Source organism: Danio rerio, chromosome 5 (assembly GCF_052040795.2).
Source record: "Danio rerio strain M-AB ecotype USA chromosome 5, GRCz13ab, whole genome shotgun sequence".
In the NCBI taxonomy this organism is placed as follows: Eukaryota; Metazoa; Chordata; class Actinopteri; order Cypriniformes; family Danionidae; genus Danio; species Danio rerio.
The window spans coordinates 4,179,414-4,202,099 of NC_141025.1; the positions used below are offsets into that span (position 1 = coordinate 4,179,414).

Below are 22,686 nucleotides of genomic sequence, written 5' to 3' on the forward strand. Positions count from 1 at the left end.
GTGTGGATAAGGGAAAACGGAGACATCTGAAAACGGAGGCGGGGCTGCTGAGATTCGCTACCTGATTGGAGCTTTTGTGTCATTGCGTATCCCTCCCTTATTCGTCAAGCCCCTATCACATGACTATAACACATGGCTTTAACGCTACCGGAAGACAGCAGACCAGCCTTCACTGAAAACAACAACATGGACACAGAAATGGGAGCGTTGTTTGCACTATTGTCTGTTTTAGGCGCCATTGTGCAGTTTTTCATTTGTTACGTTTAGTAACAACTCGACCTCGTCGTCTGTCCACAAAAATACCTCTCTTGCTTTCTTTGCCATCGCGTTCATTGTTCAACCAATGTTTGTTGACTAACAATAACCACATGCTGAGCGAGACGCATGCTTTCTGTTTATGCATGCCCAGAGTGCGCGAATGGTCATGTGATATACGTTTTTGGTGGCCTAGTGTGGACGGAGATATGTTCAGAGACGCTAGGTGAAACGCTAGTGAGGACGCGGATAGTTTTTCATCTAAAACGTCGTTTTAAAACTAAAACGCACTAGTGTAAATGGGGCCTCAGAGTAGCTCCGATTCAAAGCAGGCCAAACCTCTGTGTGTGACATAGAAAAATTTAGGAAGTACAGCTGCCTTGAACAGGGCCGAATCACACTTGTCCCGTCTCCCCCCAATGGCCCACACTCACATTGCATTCAAGCCTGAGCACGCTTACGTCATCGATGATGCACTGTTTTGATTAAGAAACGCTCTCGCTCAGCACAGTGGAGATTTCTTTAGTTATATCATGTTAGTCGTTTGAGATGCGGTGACACACAGTCAAATATTTACTGAACAGATCAGCCACTTTTGACGCTCATAAACGCTCATAGAGTCCTCGTGCTGCAGGAATCAGGAGGTTTGCTGAAGGTGCAGCTGTGGTGCAGTGAGGGGTTTCCGTCTTTAATTGACTACAACAGTTTCTGTTCATTAAACAGTAAGAAAGATTAATAAATCCACATGAAAATGTCCCGCAAAAGTCACATCATGTCTTCAGGTTTGGGCTCAGGAGCGCTTTGCACTCACACTACAAGTGTACCGCGCCTGAGCACAAGTAAACCTCGCTCTAGCACATCTCTTCCAACCGGGCCAGGGCCGGTCAACCGAACCTGAGCCCGATTCAGAGCACTCACACTTCTCAAACAATCTGGGAAACGGGCCTGGGCACAGTTCGTAAAGCATTGTGTGAGTACGCCCTCAGAAATTGACTGACCTGCAAACATTAAAGACACACATTCATATTTGCGGTGGTGAATAAACAGCAAACATATTTTTTGAGTGCATTTACACAACTGGTTTCAGCTTGTTTTGAGGAAAACTCACTTCATTTTGACACATTATTTCTGAAAGCAAGACAACAGTTTTGCCAGTGGCGTAGCGGACGGGCCCGCAGGGCACGCACCGCGGGGAGGCCCCGCGTCGTCGTGATTTTCAATAATTAAAAATCCACCGGCGAACGCAATAATCAAACTCTTGGGAACAACTGTGGTCGGAACCAAAGTTTACACGTCTGTGTTCTCTGAACACTTCTCAAGCGGTGGACTACTTAATTCTGATTGCTTGCCGCCAATGTTGCCAACTTAGCGACTTTGTCACTAGATTTAGCGACTTTTCAGACCGCCTTAGCGACAAATCTAGCGACTTTTTTTGTGTTATTGGAGATTTTTTTTAGACTGTCATTTTTCCATACTGTACCGTCCCTACTCTTCTCAACGAGCTGCGTGTGATGCCGCCGGCCCCTCCCCCGCCTCACAGCACTGACAGGCGGCCCAGTCAGTCCTCGTACAGCAGCCTCTCCCACCTGCAGCCCGAGAGCAGATCACTCCTCTGCGTACCGACGACAAATGATTTAGCACAGGCAGTGTGAAGGTATTTCCCTTGTACAGTCAAATCTACTTCTACTTTATTTTAACAATTTAATTGGAGCGTTTATTATTTTCTTGTTTACAATCACAGATATTTTAGTGACAGTTTCTGAACTTGTCTGAGTTTATTTCATATGAGAGATTACTGCACATTCACTAACGTTACACATCTATAATGACTTACTGTATTCAAACAGCAATAAATTTAGTTAAATAAACATGCTTATATAAAGTGTAGTGCAATTATAAATACCCCTTTATTAACCATAGGCTGTTAAACAAACAGAAACGGTAGAACGTGATGACGCCAGTGATATGCAAATTGACGTATGACGTACCCCCCCCCCCCTTCATCAGGGGGCCCCGTCAGTGATCCCTGCAGGGGGGCCTCTGCATTTTGCGCTACGCCACTGAGCTTTGCCTGTCTGCTTCTTGGTTTAAAATTTCTTAGATATTTAGATCAAAACAAGCCACAAACTCTAAGTAAGAAAATCTTTTTTGTTTTTGACAAGTGAAATAAAATCTAAATCGAATAATTAGATGATAAACTTTATTGTTGTTCTGCATTGTACAGAACCCCGGAAGGGACGTAGTGGAGGAGAAAAAAATTGGCTGGGTGGAAAAAAAAATAATGGGTAAAAGAAAAAAATTGGAGGGAGGAAAATATATATTTCTAAGTTTTTGCGTTCTCTCGCAAAGTTTTGCGTTCCCTCGCAAAGATGTTTTGCGTTCTCTCGCAAAACTGTTTCTCCACAAACACTTCCTGTTCACCTCACTCACGTAAACCCTCCCGTTTTTGCCGAAATTCTCCCATATTTTACCATTCTACCCCATTTTATTTACATTAAATCTGTGCGTCGATCGTCGCCTTTCACTTTGCAAACTCTGAACCCGTAAATGCATGTATATGCGCTGACTGACAGACGCGCTCCGTACAATAAACTGATCCCAGATCAGCGTCTATACGCGCCATTTAAAGGGACACTTCTGTTATCAAACAAGTGAGCAGCAAATGAATCTCATGTTTTGTTTAGTTTGAACAGAGGTGTCTCTGTAAGAATGCACAGATCTATAATGAAAGCAGTCCATTACTTTAGAAACTGTGCTCATTTAAGAGAAAATAAGCTGTTTAAAATAAAACATGCAGGACGGAGATGTTTCCATATTATTCAGTGTATTTGTCTGTTTAAACATACACCCGCTCCTTTGTAAATGGCGCGTACAGACGCTGATCTGGGATCAGTTTATTGTACGGAGCGCGTCGGTCAGTCATCGCTTATACATGCACTCACTGGTTCAGAGGTAGCATATGAAAGTCGACGATTGACGCACAGTAATGTAAAGAAAGTGGGGTAGAATGGTAAAATACGGGAGAATTTCGGAAAAGACGGGAGGGTTAATGTGAGAGAAGTGAACAGGAAGTGTTTGTGGAGAAACATTTTTGCGAGAGAACGCAAAACATCTTTGCGAGAGAACGCAAAAACTAAGAAATATATATTTTCCTTCCTCCCATTTTTTCCTTTCACCCATTTTTTTTTTTTTCACCCAGCCAATTTTTTTTCCTCCACTACGTCCGGGGTTCCGTAGCATTGAGCAATCAAAGGGAAAAAAAGCACTGAAAGCATCTGATTTCCACCCGGAATATGAGTTGAAAGTGCTGATAAAGTGAATGAGTGAAGGCAGAAACGCAGGCCTGCTCAGCGGCTCATTCACCGCGCGTTTAAGCATGTAAGCAGATTTCTAATCCCGAAGTGCAGCGATCTGTCCTGATCTTTTGTGCGCTGCAGCAGTGTTTGTGTGCTTTATCAGCTTCATCATTCATTTCGCCTGAAGGTCACGCAGCTGCTGTTTAATTAGAGACCCTTCAAAAAAACCCGTCAGGACTGGAGGATCAGGACCCAAATCCTCCATCACATCCACAACACCGCAGGCACCATCCAATCCCTCACATTTCACCCAAATATCACAGTGACGTTTTCCTGAATAAACTCTGCAGATGTTAATGCACTAAAACACCAAAGCATAAAAATGTCCTAGTTTGATTTGTGTTTACAACGATTATGACTTTCAGCATATCTAAAGTGCTATTTCATCGCATGGTTATGACTAGGCCCACACGGCATCTGTGTGCGCAGATTTTTAGACCATCATTGAGTCTATTTATTTGTGTAAATGTGTGTCAATTTATATTTATTACATTATTTTATTTATTTAAATTAATTTAACTAATATTATTATGAAATATTAATACTAATATGAAAATGTTCCTATGATTTATGTACATTACATGTATTATATGAGGCGAGGCAGTGGTGCAGTAGGTAGTACTGTCGCCTCACAGCAAGAAGGTCGCTGGTTCGAACCTCGGCTCAGTGGGCGTTTCTGTGTGGAGTTTGCATGTTCTCCCTGCGTTTGCGTGGGTTTCCTCCGGGTGCTCCGGTTTCCCCAACAGTACAAAGAGATGCGGTACAGGTGAATTGGGTAGGCTAAATTGTCAGTGGTGTATGAGTGTGTGTGTGAATGTGTGTGTGGATGTTTCCCAGAAATGGGTTGCGGCTGGAAGGGCATCCGCTGCGTAAAAACTCGCTGGATAAGTTGGTGGTTCATTCTGCTTTGGCGACCCCGGATTAATAAAGGGACTAAGCCGACAAGAAAGTGAATGACATGTATTATATGAGAGACTTGCTTTGTTTACCAAATAAGTGGATCGAATTGGATTTGCATAGTAAACATAAAATAAAAGTTAAAAAAAAAAAGTTTTATGTCATATATTAAGTTTTTAGTAAAATCATTCTGCCTATATCCACAGATCTTTTACAAAATTCCCAGCAGAAATAGGAAAAAATCGGTCGGTTGGTCAGTCAGAAAGTCAGTCAGTCGACCACCTCTGGTGGATTCGTGAAAAAAAAAATTGTAGCGCCTGAGACGCATTTTATTCTGAATGCAGACCTCTACTTCAATCTTCAGTGCTAATTCACCCTCACGCTCCATAATAACATCACAACCTAGAAGACAAACTTTTAACCTCAACAAGAAATCATGTCACGATTTTATCTCTGAGATCTGGTCACACCCCTAATATATATATATATATAGCGCAGTGTTTGTTTTGTCCAAAAGATGTTGCTATGACACTGTTTTATTTAGGTATTTTGACGTTTCTTGTGTTGTTTGAGCTTCTTGTCATACCGTAGTGTTGATAAATGCGCAGTGCGCCGTAATTTCCTCAGTTTGAGTTATCAACACTGATAGGTAAGACGTGTTCATGATAGCAGGATCCTTATCTAAAATACATCTTTGTTATTAATGCTCAAGAGTTTTGTTTACTGAAATATTCTGTGTACTAAATTGTTAAAGAGCAAATGCAGAGTTATATAAAAAGTTAAAAGGTTGTTTTATTTTATATTGTTGTTATAAAGTGATTAAGGGAATGTACGGCTCATGCAAAGCCATTGTGTTGCAGTATAAGTGGCAGTAGTTAATATTAATGAATGTTTTGGAGATATTGTATTGAGATTTAACTGAGTTTGTGTTATCAACACTGATAGGTGCCCTTCTGTCGAATAAATGGTCACGATCGCGAACCTCTCTTTGCCTGCATCTCCTGTTTACCACACCACAACACATTCAACACAACGCAGAGTAGCAGCGGTGGTGCTAGAGGCCAGCGAGCACGCAGAAAGCGAGTGGGTTACATACATATATATATATTGTTATGTATTTGTGTTTTTGTGCTCTGTTTCTCTGTGTTTTTTTTCCCTCTCTCTCTCGCTCTCGCTGTTCTCCCATATCTGCTCTCATGTATTCTCAGGTTCCGTTCATTGGTCCATTCAGCTGTCAGTCAATCCTCCCCGGTTACGTCACTCTTACGTCACATCCAATAAGCAAAGACCACCCGTGTTAAAAGCGCGCGCCAGACCACTCGCTCTTTCTTGCTTGCATTTTTCTCTTTTGCTGTTTTGTCGCTTGTTTGTATTTATCGCGTGCGTTTAGAAATAACCCGTCTAACTGTGTATTTTGTTGTTGCTCGTTCTGTGTGCACGTTATCCGTCCGTTATTCGTACATTGTTCTTAGTTTATCGTTGTTTACGAGGCTTGGACGAAGCGGACAGGTAAGAAGGTCACGTGACATACATTTCGCAACACATAGGACTACTCTGCTGTCTAGTACACTAGGTTAGGGGTGAGCGCCACTCCTTGTACTTTTTGGATAGCTAGATAGAGTAGATAGTTAAGACTCGGAAGATCTTCGTGTGTTAATTAAACTGTTTTTCACATAGTTAGCTAGATGCTTCTGGGGAGTTAGATTTAGTTGAGGTTTTGTTCTTTTAATTTCTTTAGCGCCGCCCGCGTCCCTTCTGCCAGCTCTCTTGTTTTTCCGTCTTTATTTGTTTCAGTATTGTACATATTGTAAATAGTATATTTTTGCCTTACTTTTTCTTTATTTTTGATTAATTCGTTGTTGTTGTTCACTTTGGGATTGTAAATAAAAACACACATTTTTTGGCATTACTTTGGTTGTCTTTCCACTCATTCACTGTTTATATAAATATATTTTAATTTAATAAATGTCAAACCCCACACCCTAGACTAACATCAGGGGTTTCTACCAATATATATATATATATATATATATATATAAGTATTATATATAAGTAATAATATTTAAGTATATATATATATATATATATATATATATATATATATATATATATATATAGTGTGGAGGTTTATCAATTGTATCAGAGACTCACCCCTGCTCCTCCATCATCTCCTGCAGCTCCATGCATTTCAGCTCCACCCTCCTCTTCCTCTCATGGTCCAGGATTTCTCTGTGAGTCTTCTTCACCAGGACAGGTTCAGACGGGACGCCCTGCTCCTCTTCCTCCTCCGGCTTCTCAGAGGTAGGACGGGGGATGGCTGGAACCTCTGACTGCAGCGGGACGCCATTCACAGAGTCCTCAGGGGAGGAAACCCTTGCCCCATCATACATGACCACAGCTCTCTGAAACACACACACAAATACAGCAGGTCAGCAAATGCAGCATTTACAGTTAAAGTGAGAACCATTACCCCCCCTGTCTATTTTTTCAAACCACCAACTACTCCAGCATATATTTTACAGAGTGAATGCCCTTCCGGCCACAACCCATCACTGGGAAACACCCATACACTCTCACATTCACACACACTCATACACTACGGCCAATTTGGTCTATTCAATTCACCTATAGCGCATGTGTTTGGACTGTGAGAGAAACCGGAGCAGCCGGAGGAAATCCATGCCAACACGGGGAGAACATGCAAACTCCACACAGAAATGCCAACTGGCCCATCCGGGACTCAGCAACAGTCCTAACCACTGAGCCGCCATGCCGCATCCTACTCTACGCAGATTTTGCTTTTTTTTTTTTAATGGCAACAGTACTTACCATGCAATAATGATAAAACTCCACCAAATTCCTGTATACCATCTCCAGAATATCTTGGCTCACGCCAAATTGTTGTAACCTCCTAATAAGATCTAATCTCTGAGTTGCTTTTTTTTAAAAATGCATTCCACATTTCCAGCAAATGTCAATTTACTGTCAATAAATGTTCCTAAACATCCACTGAATAAGTTGGCGGTTCATTCCGCTGTGGTGACCCCTGATTAATAAAGGAAATAAGCCTAAAAGAAAATGAATGAATGAATAAAAGTTCCTAAATATTTAAAACATCCAACTGTGTCTATTTCATGCAAGAACCAGAGGTTTCAAACCTTGAGTAAGAATTAGGCTGCATCTGAAATTGCATGTCTCCATACTATATAGTATGCTAAAATCAGTATATAAGCCGAGTAATATGTCGGAATTCATAAAATTGAAAAAAAACAGTATACGAGAAGTACCTGGATGACCTACTACTTCCGGCGAGATTCTGAAGAGTGCATTCAATGCACGCTACGCTATCCCATGATGCACCACTAGAGAATTCATGAATGGGGAGTGAAGGGACGCAACGTGACCATGACAAAATGGAGAATGTTGTACGTCCGAGTTCCATTCATACTGATTACATTCATACTGTACAGAACGTACCTTTCTTACGGTCAAGCAGTACATTTAAACTCATATGTAGTACCTGCGTGGTAGTAGGCGATTAAGGATGCAGCCCTGGTCTGTTCCTGCTGATTACAATCTCATTAATTTTATTACAAGTTATCCTAACGGCACGAATGGCGTGAAATGGCACAAATGAGAAAATGTGCCCCAGTGATGCATTTGAGATTGTCAAAAATGTACACGCCGCTCTCTAGGGGATTTGTAAAAAACAAAAACTGCAAGAAAACATAGCCCAGGGAAAACATTTGTCAGTTCTCAAAAATATAGCCCTGGGCACATATTTCCATTGAGCCTGGGTTATCATTTTTTGTATGCACATCTTCATAATGTATGCACATCTTGGCCTTTCCATCAAGCATTTTTTATGCAATAATCCAAAATGTGCATAAAAATAGGTTGAAGGAAACTAAGCCACTGTAATAATACAGGGTCCCACACAATTTTCCCAACACAACTTAACAAAATTAGGTGGATTGAACATAAAAATTAAGTTTCACAAAAAAACTCTACAGTATTGTGTTGTTTATGCTCACTTCAAATACGTAGTTTGAACAAGTAGCAAAAAAAAAATACTTTAAAGTCACCAGTGATGGGTAAATAAATAAACAGCGTTACTAACGGCAATACTTTTTTCAGTAACGAGTTATCAAATGAATTACTGTTTACCCTGTTACAACACCATTACCCTTACTGACAATAAAATGCGCATTATTATAATTGCGAACACAATCTGTTTTCATGAGCAGGACCTCTCTTCTCTGGGGTGGGTGTGTACATTTCCATTGTTTGCCAATCAGAGGTAGAGTAGGACAGGTATTAACCAAGTGTCAACCTCCCGCTATCCCTCGTGAAGCTAATATGGAAGTAACTGAAACTGCAATTCACTGAAATTCTGCTAGTCATATGGAGCGAATTTCAATTGAACCCACTGTTAGAATGGCCAACTTTACAGAAGAAAAAAGGTGCTTATAGCCTGTTACTAAGAACGATTGTGGTTCATAAAGCTAATATTACCCTTCATGACAACTGTGAGGGGGGTGAATTTTTTGAACTCATCCGTTTCCTTGATATTAAGTGATATTAAGTCTGCATAATTAAGGTCGTGGCCACTTAAGTGACAGCTAGGTCTCGCTGGTCACTTCACCTCAGCTGATTCCGGCTGATTAGCCGCTGAACTCGGCATACACATCATATTTTTGTTTTGTTTTATGTGGCTTTACACAGTCAGTAAGTTGACGTGGGTTTCCTCCGGATGCTCCGGTTTCCCACACAGTCCAAAGACATGCGGTACAGGTGAATTGGGTAGGCTAAATTGTCCGTAGTGTATGAGTGTGTGTGTATGTTTCCCAGAGATGGGTTGCAGCTGGAAGGGCATCCGCTGGGTAAAAACGTGCTGTGTAAGTTGGCGGTTCATTCCGCTGTGGCGACCCCGGATTAATAAAGGGACTAAGCTCACAAGAAAATGAATGAATGAATGCACAGTCAGTTACATTTTGGAAATGTTTTTTATAATTATCAGATGATATGGCATGCTCTGTGCACTTAATTGTGCTCACAAACCATTCACGTGGCCTCCATTTCCCAGGTGAATAAAATTATATACTTATATACCATCTCTATAAACGTATTTGTTTTATTTAAGATCGTTTATAAATGTCTTTAGACCTGTAAAGCACTCCAGAATGTGCCAGATTGATTAGCTGTAGGCCACTGAGAGTGTCTGGTGTGCCGTGTTGTGGCGCATGCGGTGCCTCAGTCAAAGTTAATTTAGTATGTGTGGTTATTAGTCTCGGTGTACAAGCTCGGCACTTGTACACCGAGACTATACAAACTATACAAAGACACAAATGATTGTGTACTCTCTACTAGGTGTGGGAGTCATACATGTACTCTGGCTGTCTGTTGCAAACACAGAACGTGGGAGCTCTTGGGTCCGCCCCCTTGTTACGTTGGGCGGAAAGCAGAAACTAAAGGTGCGTTCGACTTCATGCAGCGCTGCGCAGATCGATGGAAATCTGTCTTAAAGCGGTGCATGCTGGTTAGAAATCTTGTCCGGATTGATGCTGGACCGACGCCACGTGACTGTCACATGTGGCATCAAAGTACCGCGACAGCGCTCCGAGATCAGACGGCAGACTCAGACCATGCAGCTTCTGAAGAGCGACTGCAGGAGCTCTGATGATGACACTGATATTACACGATTGGCCGAGTTCACCACATGACAACAAACACGTGTATTTCGGGTTTATAACTGGACAAATTCCGATTCAAAAGTTTCAAAACACTTTTCACACCCTCTCTATCCTGTACACATCTTGCTTATTAAAGACTACCAATATTATACTGCAGTAATCATCTTTAGTTAAATAATCTGGTTATAAAGGTTAGCTTGTTTGCACAGGTTTATTTTCAACCTTTTTTATACAGACTATTTACTGCATTCAGCTCCATGAATTATTTAAATGATAAATTTTAGCGAATAACCTAAATATAAACTCAAATAAGTCTTACAGACTTGAAATAAAATAATCATCATCATTGATCCTGCCACCCTTAAGCTTTCTTAACAAATTAAGTTAAATAACTATTTTATTAAATAATTCTAAAATGATTTTATTATTATAATATAAATATATATTTTATTTCCTGTCTAGCCCTTTATAGGCTACCTGCTCTTTCTGGGAAACTAAATCTGTAGCTCACTTATTTTACCTTTTGTTCAATCTTTTCAACACAATCATTTTGGATTAAAGTGCTTTTTTGAAAATGCTTTCATCATCCAAAATAATCTCATTTCTAAAAACTTAATCAAAACACCTTGTTTTGCATTTTAAATTGGAAAGTTTTATATCTATAAATGTACACATATGTAAACCCCTTTTTAGCATATTCAAACAAGAAGTATTAGCCTAAAGATTGATGTTTAACTCTTAGAATTTGTGCTTATTGCTTTGTATTTACTAGACCTGTTCGTTTTTATGTTTATATTAACCTCTCATTTCCCCTTATTTCTCTCATGCATTTGTTATAAATTTTATTGATAATTCTCCCTTGTTAAAAAAAACTACAGTTTGTAGAGACTGTATTCTGTTTTATTTGTAAATGTTTTGTTGTTATAAATAAAAATGAATAAAAAACAATGATGACGCCATGTGATCGGTCATCATAACTTCAGCAACTTTGAGCCCCGAAGTGTCCAGCTGTCCAGCTTGACGGCTCCGTTTTCAACTCCGCCCCCGCCTTTGCTCAGCTAATCTCGTTGATCACCGGCTGCAGCTGAGCTTCATGTCGAACGCACCTTAATTTTCATGTGAAGCAACACACCCCTAAAACAGAGAGCTGTGTACACGCCCACAACATGACACTGTTTAACACATTATAATAATAAAAAACTGAACTGTGTGTTAAACTGAACCTAAACTGGCACACTCAGAAGAACCATATTATTAATAATAAATCATAAAAAAAGGGGTAAACTATGTGCCCTTTAAAGTAACGCAATAGTTACTTTTCCTGGTTATTAGTTACTTTTATAATGCTATAACTCAATTACTATTTGTGAGAAGTAGCTTGTAACTAAGGGTGCTTTCACACCTGCCTTATTTAGTTGGATTGAATCGCACTAGAGTTCGTTTCCCCTTTTGGTGCGGTTCGTTTGGGCAGGTGAGAATGCAGCAATCGTACTCGAGTGCGCACCAAAAGCGGACCAAATAAGCGTACCGAGACCTGCTCGAAGAGGTGGTCTCGGTACGCTTTCAAACAAACCCTGGAGCGGTTCATTTGTGGTGAGAGTATGATCCGTACTAAAACATGTCCAACAGCAAAAAGTGCTGCGCCTTTTGGACTAATTCAGCTGCCGTAGGCCGATGCACTGTGCATTATGGGATATGGAGGAAAAATATTTGTTGACAGCGCTTTACCAACAGAGAGAGAGAGAGAGAGGGGAAAACATTACCTGATGGACAGTTGGTAATATTTCCGCAAGATGACCATGTCGCAGTTTAGCTAAATTAATTCACGTCTCCTCCTGAAGTGACGAGCGATGCATTAAACACTGTTTTCCAGCCGCAGACGCGCTTCATTTTCGTAATGTATAGTTTGTCTAAAGCAGGGATACAATCAGCCAGCGCAGTCGTCCCTCCAGAGTAAAAGATTTTGTTTACCTGCGGGAGTTCACTGGCATTTTCCCGCACGTGAATTCTGACCAATCAATGAGCAGTTTAGGAAATATGTTCAACAACATCTGGCCAATGAGAGATGTGGATTTTGTCAAATAACTGTATTTTGGTTCGTTTCAACTGGTTCAGACCAAAGCCAGCAGTGTGGTGTGAAAACGACCCAAAAACGGCAGAAGATGCAACAATGTATCATTCATTACCCTTGGTCCGGACCAAATTAAGCGAACTCCAGATGTGAACGCACCCTATAACTAATCACTCTTTTAAAGGAGTGTGCCCAACACTGAATGTCACACACACACATAATGACTGAAACTGACATTTTCCATCTGCTCTGTGAATGAATAACAGTCCACTGTCACATTTACATCCGGCCAGTAAATCTCCTCCACAAAGCTGAATTCTCACCTGCTCTAATAAACGACAGCCTCTTTTGCTGAATGTACACGGTCTGATTAAATCCCATTGGCTGTTGGCAGTACAGCGCAGAATTGAGGAGCGAGAGAAGCGTCTGGATGAGATCCCAGAAGCTGGAGAATAATGGTCTCCTATTTCAACATGGAGACTCAATTCAACACGTTCACTTCATCACTGTCACAGCAAACCTTCACATCATATTTTACTGCAGTGTACTCTTTGATAAGGTTTCTAATGTAGAGGGATGTCTGATAAAACAGATATTAGCTTTAATGTAAATGTATACTGTACAAAACAATGTGTTTCACAATGTATGACTTCAAACCTATATTAATTATTTCTTCAATTACAGTATTTACCTATATAATAAAAACTTTCAATCAATTTATCATGTCATTATTTATGAAAATGTATATATATATATATATATATATATATATATATATATATATATATATATATATATATATATATATATATATATATATACACACACACACACACACACACACACACACACTCACCAGCCACTTTATTAGGTACACCTCTCCAACTATTAACGCAAATTTCTAATCAGCCAATCACATGGCAGCAACTCAATGCTTTTAGGCATGCAGACATGGTCAAGATGATCTGCTGCCGTTCAAAGTGAGCATCAGAATGGGGAAGCTGATTTAAATGACTTTAAACATGGCATGGTTGTTGGTGCCAGACGGGCTGCTCTGAGTATTTCAGAAACTGCTGATCTACTGGGTTTACAGAGAATGGTCCATTCATTCATTAATTCATTTTCTTGTCGGCTTAGTCCCTTTATTAATCCGGAGTCGCCGCAGCGGAATGAACCACCAACTTATCCAGCAAGATTTTACCCAGCGGATGCCCTTCCAGCCACAACCCATCTCTGGGAAACATCCACACACACACATTCACACACACACTCATACACTACGAACACACTACGGACAATTTAGCCTACCCAATTCACCTGTAATGCATGTCTTTGGACTGTGGGGGAAACCGGAGCATAAAACCCACGCAAACGCAGGGAGAACACGCAAACTCCACACAGAAATGCCAACTGAGTCGAGGCTCGAACCAGCGACCCAGAGACAGCATTACCTACTGCGCCACTGCTTCGCCCCCGAGAATGGTCCAAAAAAGAGAAAATATCCAGCGAGAGCCAGTTCTATGTAAATTTTTCCAGTACCTTGTTAAATCTATGCCATGAAGGATTACAGCAGTTCTGAAGGCAACAGTTGATCCAACTAAGTGCTAGTTAGGTGTACCTAATAAAATGGCCTAATAACATATGTATACAACAGTTCTGTCTGGTTCTTGAATCTGATTGGCTGATAGCTGTGAGATATTTTGCCAGTAACAGCACACAAAGGCACACATCTTCACCTTTGTGTATTAATCCGCCCACATACAAGCAGAGGGCGCTCTACAATTTGACAAATATTCCTGCTGTTGGACAACATAATGTACTTTTGAGGCTATTTTAGTGGAGAATGTAGTTGTTTAGATTGCAACGATGCAGTTTATTTATAAGGATAGTGCCTATTTAAAATATTTATAATATTTTATAATATAATATAGCACGTTGGTGTCCATTAGTCAAAGACGGTTGACGTTGTCTATCCACAAGATGGCGCCAGGACCGCATAATAAGCCCTTGCTTAGATTAAAAATGTTGTGTGTTTTCTTGAGCATGAATAAGAAGCTGAAAAATAGAAGTGTCGCGGTTTTAAAGGTGGACCGGATAGCGTTAATAAGAAGCTGTGAAAAAGAAGCTGGATTCAGCCTCGTCCCTCCTTATCGCAAACACAATAGAAGTCAGGTTGCATTGCTTTTTTCGGGGTTAATTATTTTGATATTGTATCGGTCGCTTAATGTTTGATATGCATTGTGTATAAATGTCATGTCCCCTTTAAAAGGACTTCTTCTGTGGTTGTTTTACTTTGAGATGTAAGCACACCTGCATGGGAGCTCAGTTCAGTTATGCCGAGCTCTGAGGAGAAGTGTGTGTGATGGTCGCTCTACCGCTGTATCATTCTTTTATTTCAATAATATAACTTAATATAACGCATAATATAACGGATGTTTGAGTGTCTTTTTCTTTTGCTTTTGCCTACTCATTGTCGTTGACTGGCATGTATGTAGTCGACAGCACTTGGGAGAAACGCATAAAGGCCAATAGGAAGAGCGAAATAGTTTGTCTCATTTTTTTCATTCCTTAAAGTCTCCGGGTAAACGCTGGGACACCTGGCACCCTTCACAATACAGACGGCGACAGAAAAATAAGACTGTAGGATATCTCTGTAGACTAATGGCATTTCATGTCACTTTAAGCATTATAATCTTTAAATGTGAGCAAAATCAGCTGTTTTGTCGTCACTTTAGACATTACGCTAGAGAATCATTCAAACACTTGCTCTAAAGTGACGTTGGTGACGCAGCAGCGGTTTCTGCTGTTCTGACGTCAGCTGCAGATGTGAATGAATGGCGGAAGAAAGTAGTTCCTCATACAAAAGGGTTTTTGAGACTCTCCATGTTTGATTGTCTTTTTTATATACATAATTATGCCGTCAAACTGTTGTAAAAACGCAATATCACACTCGTAGCAGTGCGACGTGGTTGTATATGGTCACTGGTGGGACACTAAGGCTCTCAGTCTGCAGCCTTCAGCCAACGCACGCCTCCCACCAGTGCTGATATACAGTCATATCGCACTGCTACTCGTGTGATCTTGCTCATGTATGTATTATATTAATATTTAATATTTTAATATAATATTTTAAAAATTGATCATATGGTTTTGGTTTAGTAGAGACATCAATCAAGTGTACAGAAGGTAAATTAAAAGACAATCTTTCCAGTTTTTGTCTTTTATCTCTCTCTCTCTTTCTGTAGTCAGATCTGGGTGGTAAACACTTTATATTACAGATGCTTGTTTTCCAGCATGGATTGATGAGGAGGGCTGCTGCTGCTGCTGCATTGTGGGTAAAGTCACGAAGCGGTGTAAAAGCCGAACAGGTGGCGGAACAGCAGGAGGAATCATCGCTGAATTCATCACTCGCTAAAGCTAAATACTCATTCTCTCCGTAAGTCTCTGAGATATTCCCTTTATATTCATTGTGTCGTGTGACATGTGACCTTTGATGGCTATAAAAGCAATTACACGGGATCCCAAGCAGCACACGGTCTGATTTATTCACTTCTCTCATCCTAAATGATTTTTAAGTGCGCTATTAAAGTGAGCACAAATGAGCTCAGACTGATGGATCATGGGTGTGAATTACAGAACAAGCTACACATTTAAAGTGACAGCTGTATTTAACTTTATTTCAAACAGTGCACATAAAAGCCGTCATTCAGATGGATTTTATCACTGATTTAGGCGTGCTATTCATTTTTTTTTCTAAACAATTCCATGCAAAGTTTTTGTGAAAATAGCAAAAACCTTTCTAGTTTTTTTGTAAGCTTGTATATTGACCGGCCACTTTATTAGGTACACCTTACTAGTACAGGGTTGAACCCCTTTTGCTCTCAGAACTGCCTTAATCCTTCATGGCGTAGATTCAACAAGCTACTGGAAATATTCTTTAGAGGTTTTGCTCCATATTGACATGATAGCATCACACAGTTGCTGCAGATTTGTCGGCTGCACATCCATGATGTGAATCTCCCGTTTCACTACATCCTAAAGGCGCTCTATTGGATTGAGCTCTGGTGACTGTGGAGGCCATTTGAGTACAGTGAACTCATTGTCTTGCTTAAGACACCAGTCTGAGATGATTCACGCTTTATGACATGGTGTGTTATCCTGCTGGAAGAAGCCATCAGAAGATGGAGACACTGTGCTCAAAAAGGGATGGACATGTTCAGCAGCAATACTCAGGTAGGCTGTGGTGTTGACACGATGCTCAATTAGTACTAATGAGCCCAAAGTCTGCCAAGAAAATCTCCCCACACTATTACAACACCACCACCAGCCTGAACCGGTTATACAAGGCAGGATGGATCCATGCTTTCATGTTGTTGATGCCAAATTCTGACCCGACCATCCGAATGTGGCAGCAGAAATGGAGCCTTATCCGAGCAGGCAACGTTTCTCCAATCTTCTATTGTCCAGTTTTGGTGAGTCTGTGTGAATTGTAGCCTCAGTTTCCTGTTCTTAGCTGACAGGAGCGGCACCCGGTGTGGTCTTCTGCTGCTGTAGCCCATCCGCCTCAAGGTTTGACGTGTTGTGTGTTCAGAGATGCTCTCCTGCAGACCTCGGTTGTAGAAAATTTGCATTAAAGAGCAGTTGGACATGTGTACCTAATAAAGTGGCCTGTGCGTGTTGTTTACAGTACAGTAAAAATACTAAAAAACGTCTTTGTTAATGTATTTAAACAATTATACTTGATTTACCAAAGTCACACAAGTGCCAATTTCATATCTGTTGCATCCATAATGGAAAAATGTCACATCCATAACCAAGCTTTTTCCTTATTAATCATGCTTGCTCTATAGCAGTGATCACCAAACTTGTTCCTGGAGGGCCGGTGTCTTGCAGATTTTAGCTCCAACACTAATCAAACACACCTGAACAAGCTAATCAAGGTCTTACTTGGTATACTTGAAACATCCAGGCAGGTGTGTTGAGGCAAGTTGGAGCTAAACCCTGCAGGGACACCGGCCCTCCAGGACCGAGATTGGTGACCCCCTGCTCTATAGAGAGCAACTCTCATCCTTTTGATCATCATTATTTATTTTGGGTTGTGCAGTATAATTTCTACAAAGTATGTTGTTTACTGTGAACTCACAGACTTTTTAGTGACATCCATAACGCATGTTTATTTCCCTACTTTAAAATAGAAAAAATGTTTACAGATTGACATTTTCTGATCCCATAACTCTGTGGTGAGTAGTTTTGTAAAATATAAAGAGATGTGTCAATATAATGTTAACATGTACTTTATATGTGAATTTATGTTTTGAGTTTTTACTGCAAATGTCACATCCGTCGCTCTGGAATTGCTCATATGCTCCCTTTCAAAGTATATTTAGTAATTTTTCAAAACATTATTATAATTATTTTTTGCAAGTACTCAAACAATTGATCAAAAGTGAAAGTAAAGACAATTATATTGTTACACAATATGTACAGTCTGAAACGTGTGTGTGTGGGGGGGTGGGGGTTCCACAAAACTGTTGTTAATAATCATCATATTAGGATGATTTCTGCAGGATTTGTAATGATGCTGAAAATCCAGCATTGCATAATAGGAATAAATAGCATTTTTAAACTATAGTGATACAGAAAATAGATTTCATAATAATATTTCAGATTTTCTGTGGATTTTTGATTTTAAAAAATGCAGCCTTATGCCTGATTCACAAACAGGGTTTTAGCGTAAACGCTTGACAGAGGGCATATCTAAAGTTGGACATATCTAAAATGAACGAAGTCCGCAATCTGCTACTGTCTGAGCTGGGGTATTTGAATAAAACTGATAAATAAAATTTAATAAAATCTGATTGGCTGACGCTTCCGTTGGTGATTGAAAAGTTGAGAAATTCCCAACTTTTGCAGTAAGCAACGCCACAATTCAGTTCAGCAACGCTTGACGTCAACCATTCAAAGTGAATGGGCCATGTAAAGTGAGCACCAGATACATTAAAAATGGTCATAAAAATGGTCAATTTATACACTGTAAAAAGGCACTGTGGCCTCACAGCAAGTCGGTTGCTGGTTCGAGTTCTCCCTGCTGGCGTGGGTTTCCTAAACATGCTCCGGTTTCCCCCACAGTCCAAACACATGCGCTAGAGGGGAAATGGATGAGCTAAATTGACTGTAGTGTCTGAGTGTGTGTGTGAATGTGAGAGTGTTTGGTAGTTTCCCAATATGGGGTTGCAACTGGAAGGTCATCTGCAGCGTAAAAAAAAAATGCTGGAATAGTTGGCGGTTCATTCCCCTGTGGCAACCTATGTTAAATAAGGCACTAACGCTGGTTCGATCCTCGGCTCAGTTGGTGTTTCTGTGTGGAGTTTGCATGTTCTCCCTGCGTTCGCGTGGGTTTCCTCCGGGTACTCCGGTTTCCCCCACAGTCCAAAGACATGCAGTACAGGTGAATTGGGTAGGCTAAATTGTCCGTAGTGTGTGTGTGTGAGTGTGTGTGTGTGTGTGTGTGTGTGTGTGTGTGTGTGTGTGGATTTGGATGTTTCCGCTGGATCTCCTTAATTTAATTATTTGAGTCAGTGAGCTATTAACTGCTGACTCGCTTTGAATGGATCATTTGAATCAGTGGGTTGTTAACTGCTAACTCGCTTTAAACAAATATTTTTTTATAAATGAGTCGTTAACTGCTGACTCACTTTAAACGGATCATTTGAATCAGTGAGTCGTTATCTGCTGACTCACTTTTAACACATCATTTGAATCAGTGAGCTGTTAACAGCTTACTCAATTTGAACAGATCATTTAAATGAGTGAGTCGTTAACTGCTAACAAACTTTGAACAGATCATTTGAATCAGTGGGTCGTTAACTGCTGACTAGCTTTAAACAAATCATTTATATCAATGAGTCGTTAACTGCTGAATCACTTTGAACGGATCATTTGAATCAATGAGCGGTTAACTGCTGACTTAATTTGAACGGATCATTTCAATCAGTGAGTCATTAATCTGCAGCGTAAAAAAAATATGCTGGAATAGTTGGCGGTTCATTCCGCTGTGGCAACCTATGTTAAATAAGGCACTAACGCTGGTTCGATCCTCGGCTCAGTTGGTGTTTCTGTGTGGAGTTTGCATGTTCTCCCTGCGTTCGCGTGGGTTTCCTCCGGGTACTCCGGTTTCCCCCACAGTCCAAAGACATGCGGTACAGGTGAATTGGGTAGGCTAAATTGTCCGTAGTGTATGAGTGTGTGTGTGTGTGTGTGTGTGTGTGTGTGTGTGTGTGTGTGTGTGTGTGTGTGTGTGTGTGTGTGTGTGTGTGTGTGTGTGTGTGTGATTTGGATGTTTCCCGAGAGATGGGTTGTGGCTGGAAGGGCATCTGCTGCGTAAAAACTTGCTGAATAAGTTGGCGGTTCATTCCGCTGTGGCGACCCCGGATTAATAAAGGGACTAAGCCGACAAGAAAAGGAATGAATGAATGAAAATAATATGAAAAATAGTGTTGTTTCAGCTCAGTTTACGTAGGCAGTTTGAACAAGCAGTAAAAATATTTTTGGAGTGTACAATTAAATCTTCTTATATTTGGATTATGTGCAAAACAGCAGCACAGATGTCTTCCTGCATCAGCACTGCACTGATATTCCTCTCTCTCTCTCTCTCTCTCTCTCTCTCTCGTGTCTAATTTAAAACTGCTGGATATGGGTTTGCTTTATTCCCTCAGTACCCGCTTCATTGTAATTTGCGCTGACATCTTTTGCCCAGTCCAACAAAACAAACAATAATGCGTACTTTTGACTCAGAATTGGGCAATTAAGTTCTTTAAAGTACAGCAGAGACTGTCAAATTACCAGCAGAAAAAAGAGCCGTGAACTTCAGGAGCGTCAGCAGTTCCAGATACCTGGAGACCTGCAGTGCAATTTCACTACACTATACAAGACATGAAGTCAGTCTAGAACGCTGAGGATGAGCTCATTCTGCACCAGAACTTTCAACAGCATACCATTAATAACTACAGTAGAAGTTGATGATATTACTGTAATGAAAAATAGTACAGATTAGCCAATATACATTGCTCCAGTAGAAGCTCAAATAACATTGAATCAGTGAGTCGTTAACTGCTGACTCACTTTGAACAGATCATTTGAATCAGTGAGACGTTAACTGCTGACTCACTTTAAACAGATCATTTGAATCAATGAATCGTTAACTGCTGACTTGCTTTGAATGGATCATTTGAATCAGTGAGTCATTAAGTGCAGACTCACTCCGAACAGATCATTTAAATCAGTGAGTCATTAAGTGCAGACTCACTCTGAACAGATCATTTAAATCAGTGAGTCATTAAGTGCAGACTCACTCTGAACAGATCATTTAAATCAGTGAGTCATTAAGTGCAGACTCACTCTGAACAGATCATTTAAATCAGTGAGTCATTAAGTGCAGACTCACTCTGAACAGATCATTTAAATCAGTGAGTCATTAAGTGCAGACTCACTCTGAACAGATCATTTAAATCAGTGAGTCATTAAGTGCAGACTCACTCTGAACAGATCATTTAAATCAGTTAGTCATTAACTTCTGAATCACTCTGAACAGATCATTTAAATCAGTGAGTCATTAACTGTGGAATCACTCTGAACAGATCATTTAAATCAGTGAGTCATTAAGTGCAGACTCACTCCGAACAGATCATTAAAAACAGTGAGTCATTAACTGCTGAATCACTCTGAACAGATCATTTAAATCAGTGAGTCATTAACTGTGGAATCACTCTGAACAGATCATTTAAATCAGTGAGTCATTAACTGTGGAATCACTCTGAACAGATCATTTAAATCAGTGAGTCATTAAGTGCAGACTTGCTTCGAACAGATCATTTGAATCAGTGTGTCCTTAAGTGTAGACTCACTCTGAAGAGATCATTTGAATCAGTAAGTCGTTAACCGCTGGATCTCCTTAATTTAATTTTTTGAGTCAGTGAGCTATTAACTGCTGACTCACTTTAAACGGATCATTTGAATCAGTGAGTCGTTATCTGCTGACTCACTTTTAACACATCTTTTGAATCAGTGAGCTGTTAACAGCTTACTCAATTTGAACAGATCATTTAAATGAGTGAGTCGTTAACTGCTAACAAACTTTGAACAGATCATTTGAATCAGTGGGTCGTTAACTGCTGACTAGCTTTAAACAAATCATTTATATCAATGAGTCGTTAACTGCTGAATCACTTTGAACGGATCATTTGAATCAATGAGCGGTTAACTGCTGACTTAATTTGAACGGATCATTTCAATCAGTGAGTCATTAAGTGCAGAATTGCTCTGAACAGATCATTTAAATTAGTGAGTCATTATGTGTAGACTCACTCCGAACAGATCATTTGAATTAGTGAGTCATTAAGTGTAGACTCACTCCGAACAGATCATTTGAATTAGTGAGTCATTAAGTGCAGAATTGCTCTGAACAGATCATTTGAATTAGTGAGTCATTAAGTGTAGACTCACTCCGAACAGATCATTTGAATTAGTGAGTCATTAAGTGTAGACTCACTCCGAACAGATCATTTGAATTAGTGAGTCATTAAGTGTAGACTCACTCCGAACAGATCATTTGAATTAGTGAGTCATTAAGTGTAGACTCACTCTGAACAGATCATTTTAATCAGTGAGTCATTAAGTGTAGACTCACTCCGAACAGATCATTTGAATTAGTGAGTCATTAAGTGTAGACTCACTCTGAACAGATCATTTGAATCAGTGAGTCATTAAGTGTAGACTCACTCCGAATAGATAATTTGAATTAGTGAGTCATTAAGTGTAGACTCACTCTGAACAGATCATTTTAATCAGTGAGTCATTAACTGCTGACTCGCTTTAAACTAATCATTTGTATTAATGAGTCATTAACTGTTGGATCACTTTGAACGGATCATTTGAATCAGTGATTTGTTAACTGCTGACTCCCTTTGAACGGATCATTTGAATCAGTGAGTCATAAACTGCTGACTTGCTTTGAACAAATCATCTGAATCAGTGAGTCATTAACTGTTGAGTTTCTAAATCTAACAAGACAACACCAAAAAAATATGCATATGCCAAAAATGCCAATGTTCGCTATAATCCAGCTCAATTGTTTACTGCCTCTGGGAGCTCCAGAAATGAACTCAGTGTCAGTGTGAGCTCGTCAATATGCAGGAGACGGTGGGCGACTGGTCAACAGAGGTGAAAAACAGCATAGAAGTCACAGGAGTCTACAGCGAGTGGGTGAAGATAAGCTACACTGCTCAACATTACTCTCCTTTGTTTATGCCGACAGTTTGTTTCCAGGCTAAATGAAAAGAGCATCTCAAAATACTCCGCTTTATGTAACTTCAATAGAGAATGTGTGAATAAAACATCAACAGAAGAGAATCAGAAT

The 22,686-nt window shown here is 40.1% G+C and overlaps 1 protein-coding gene and 1 long non-coding RNA gene across 9 annotated transcripts in view; one reads left to right on the forward strand and one right to left on the reverse strand.

Annotated features, from left to right (window-relative positions):
* LOC147843792 (uncharacterized) overlaps positions 1-22,686 on the forward strand; it is a 1,319,745-nt gene that overhangs the window by 733,767 nt on the left and 563,292 nt on the right. The gene's annotated exons all lie outside the window — the stretch shown is intronic.
* The window catches only part of srrm3 (serine/arginine repetitive matrix 3), a 187,612-nt gene that overhangs the window by 83,768 nt on the left and 81,158 nt on the right, over positions 1-22,686 (reverse strand). For all 8 annotated transcript variants that reach the window (XR_015490753.1, XR_015490752.1, XM_087253217.1 and 5 more), the window contains exon 2: positions 6,660-6,910. Coding sequence is in view for 6 of the 8 variants with exons in the window: in XM_087253217.1 (XP_087109343.1) it covers positions 6,660-6,898 (239 nt within the window). In the remaining 2 variants the exon portion in view is untranslated. The remainder of the gene's footprint in view (positions 1-6,659; positions 6,911-22,686) is intronic.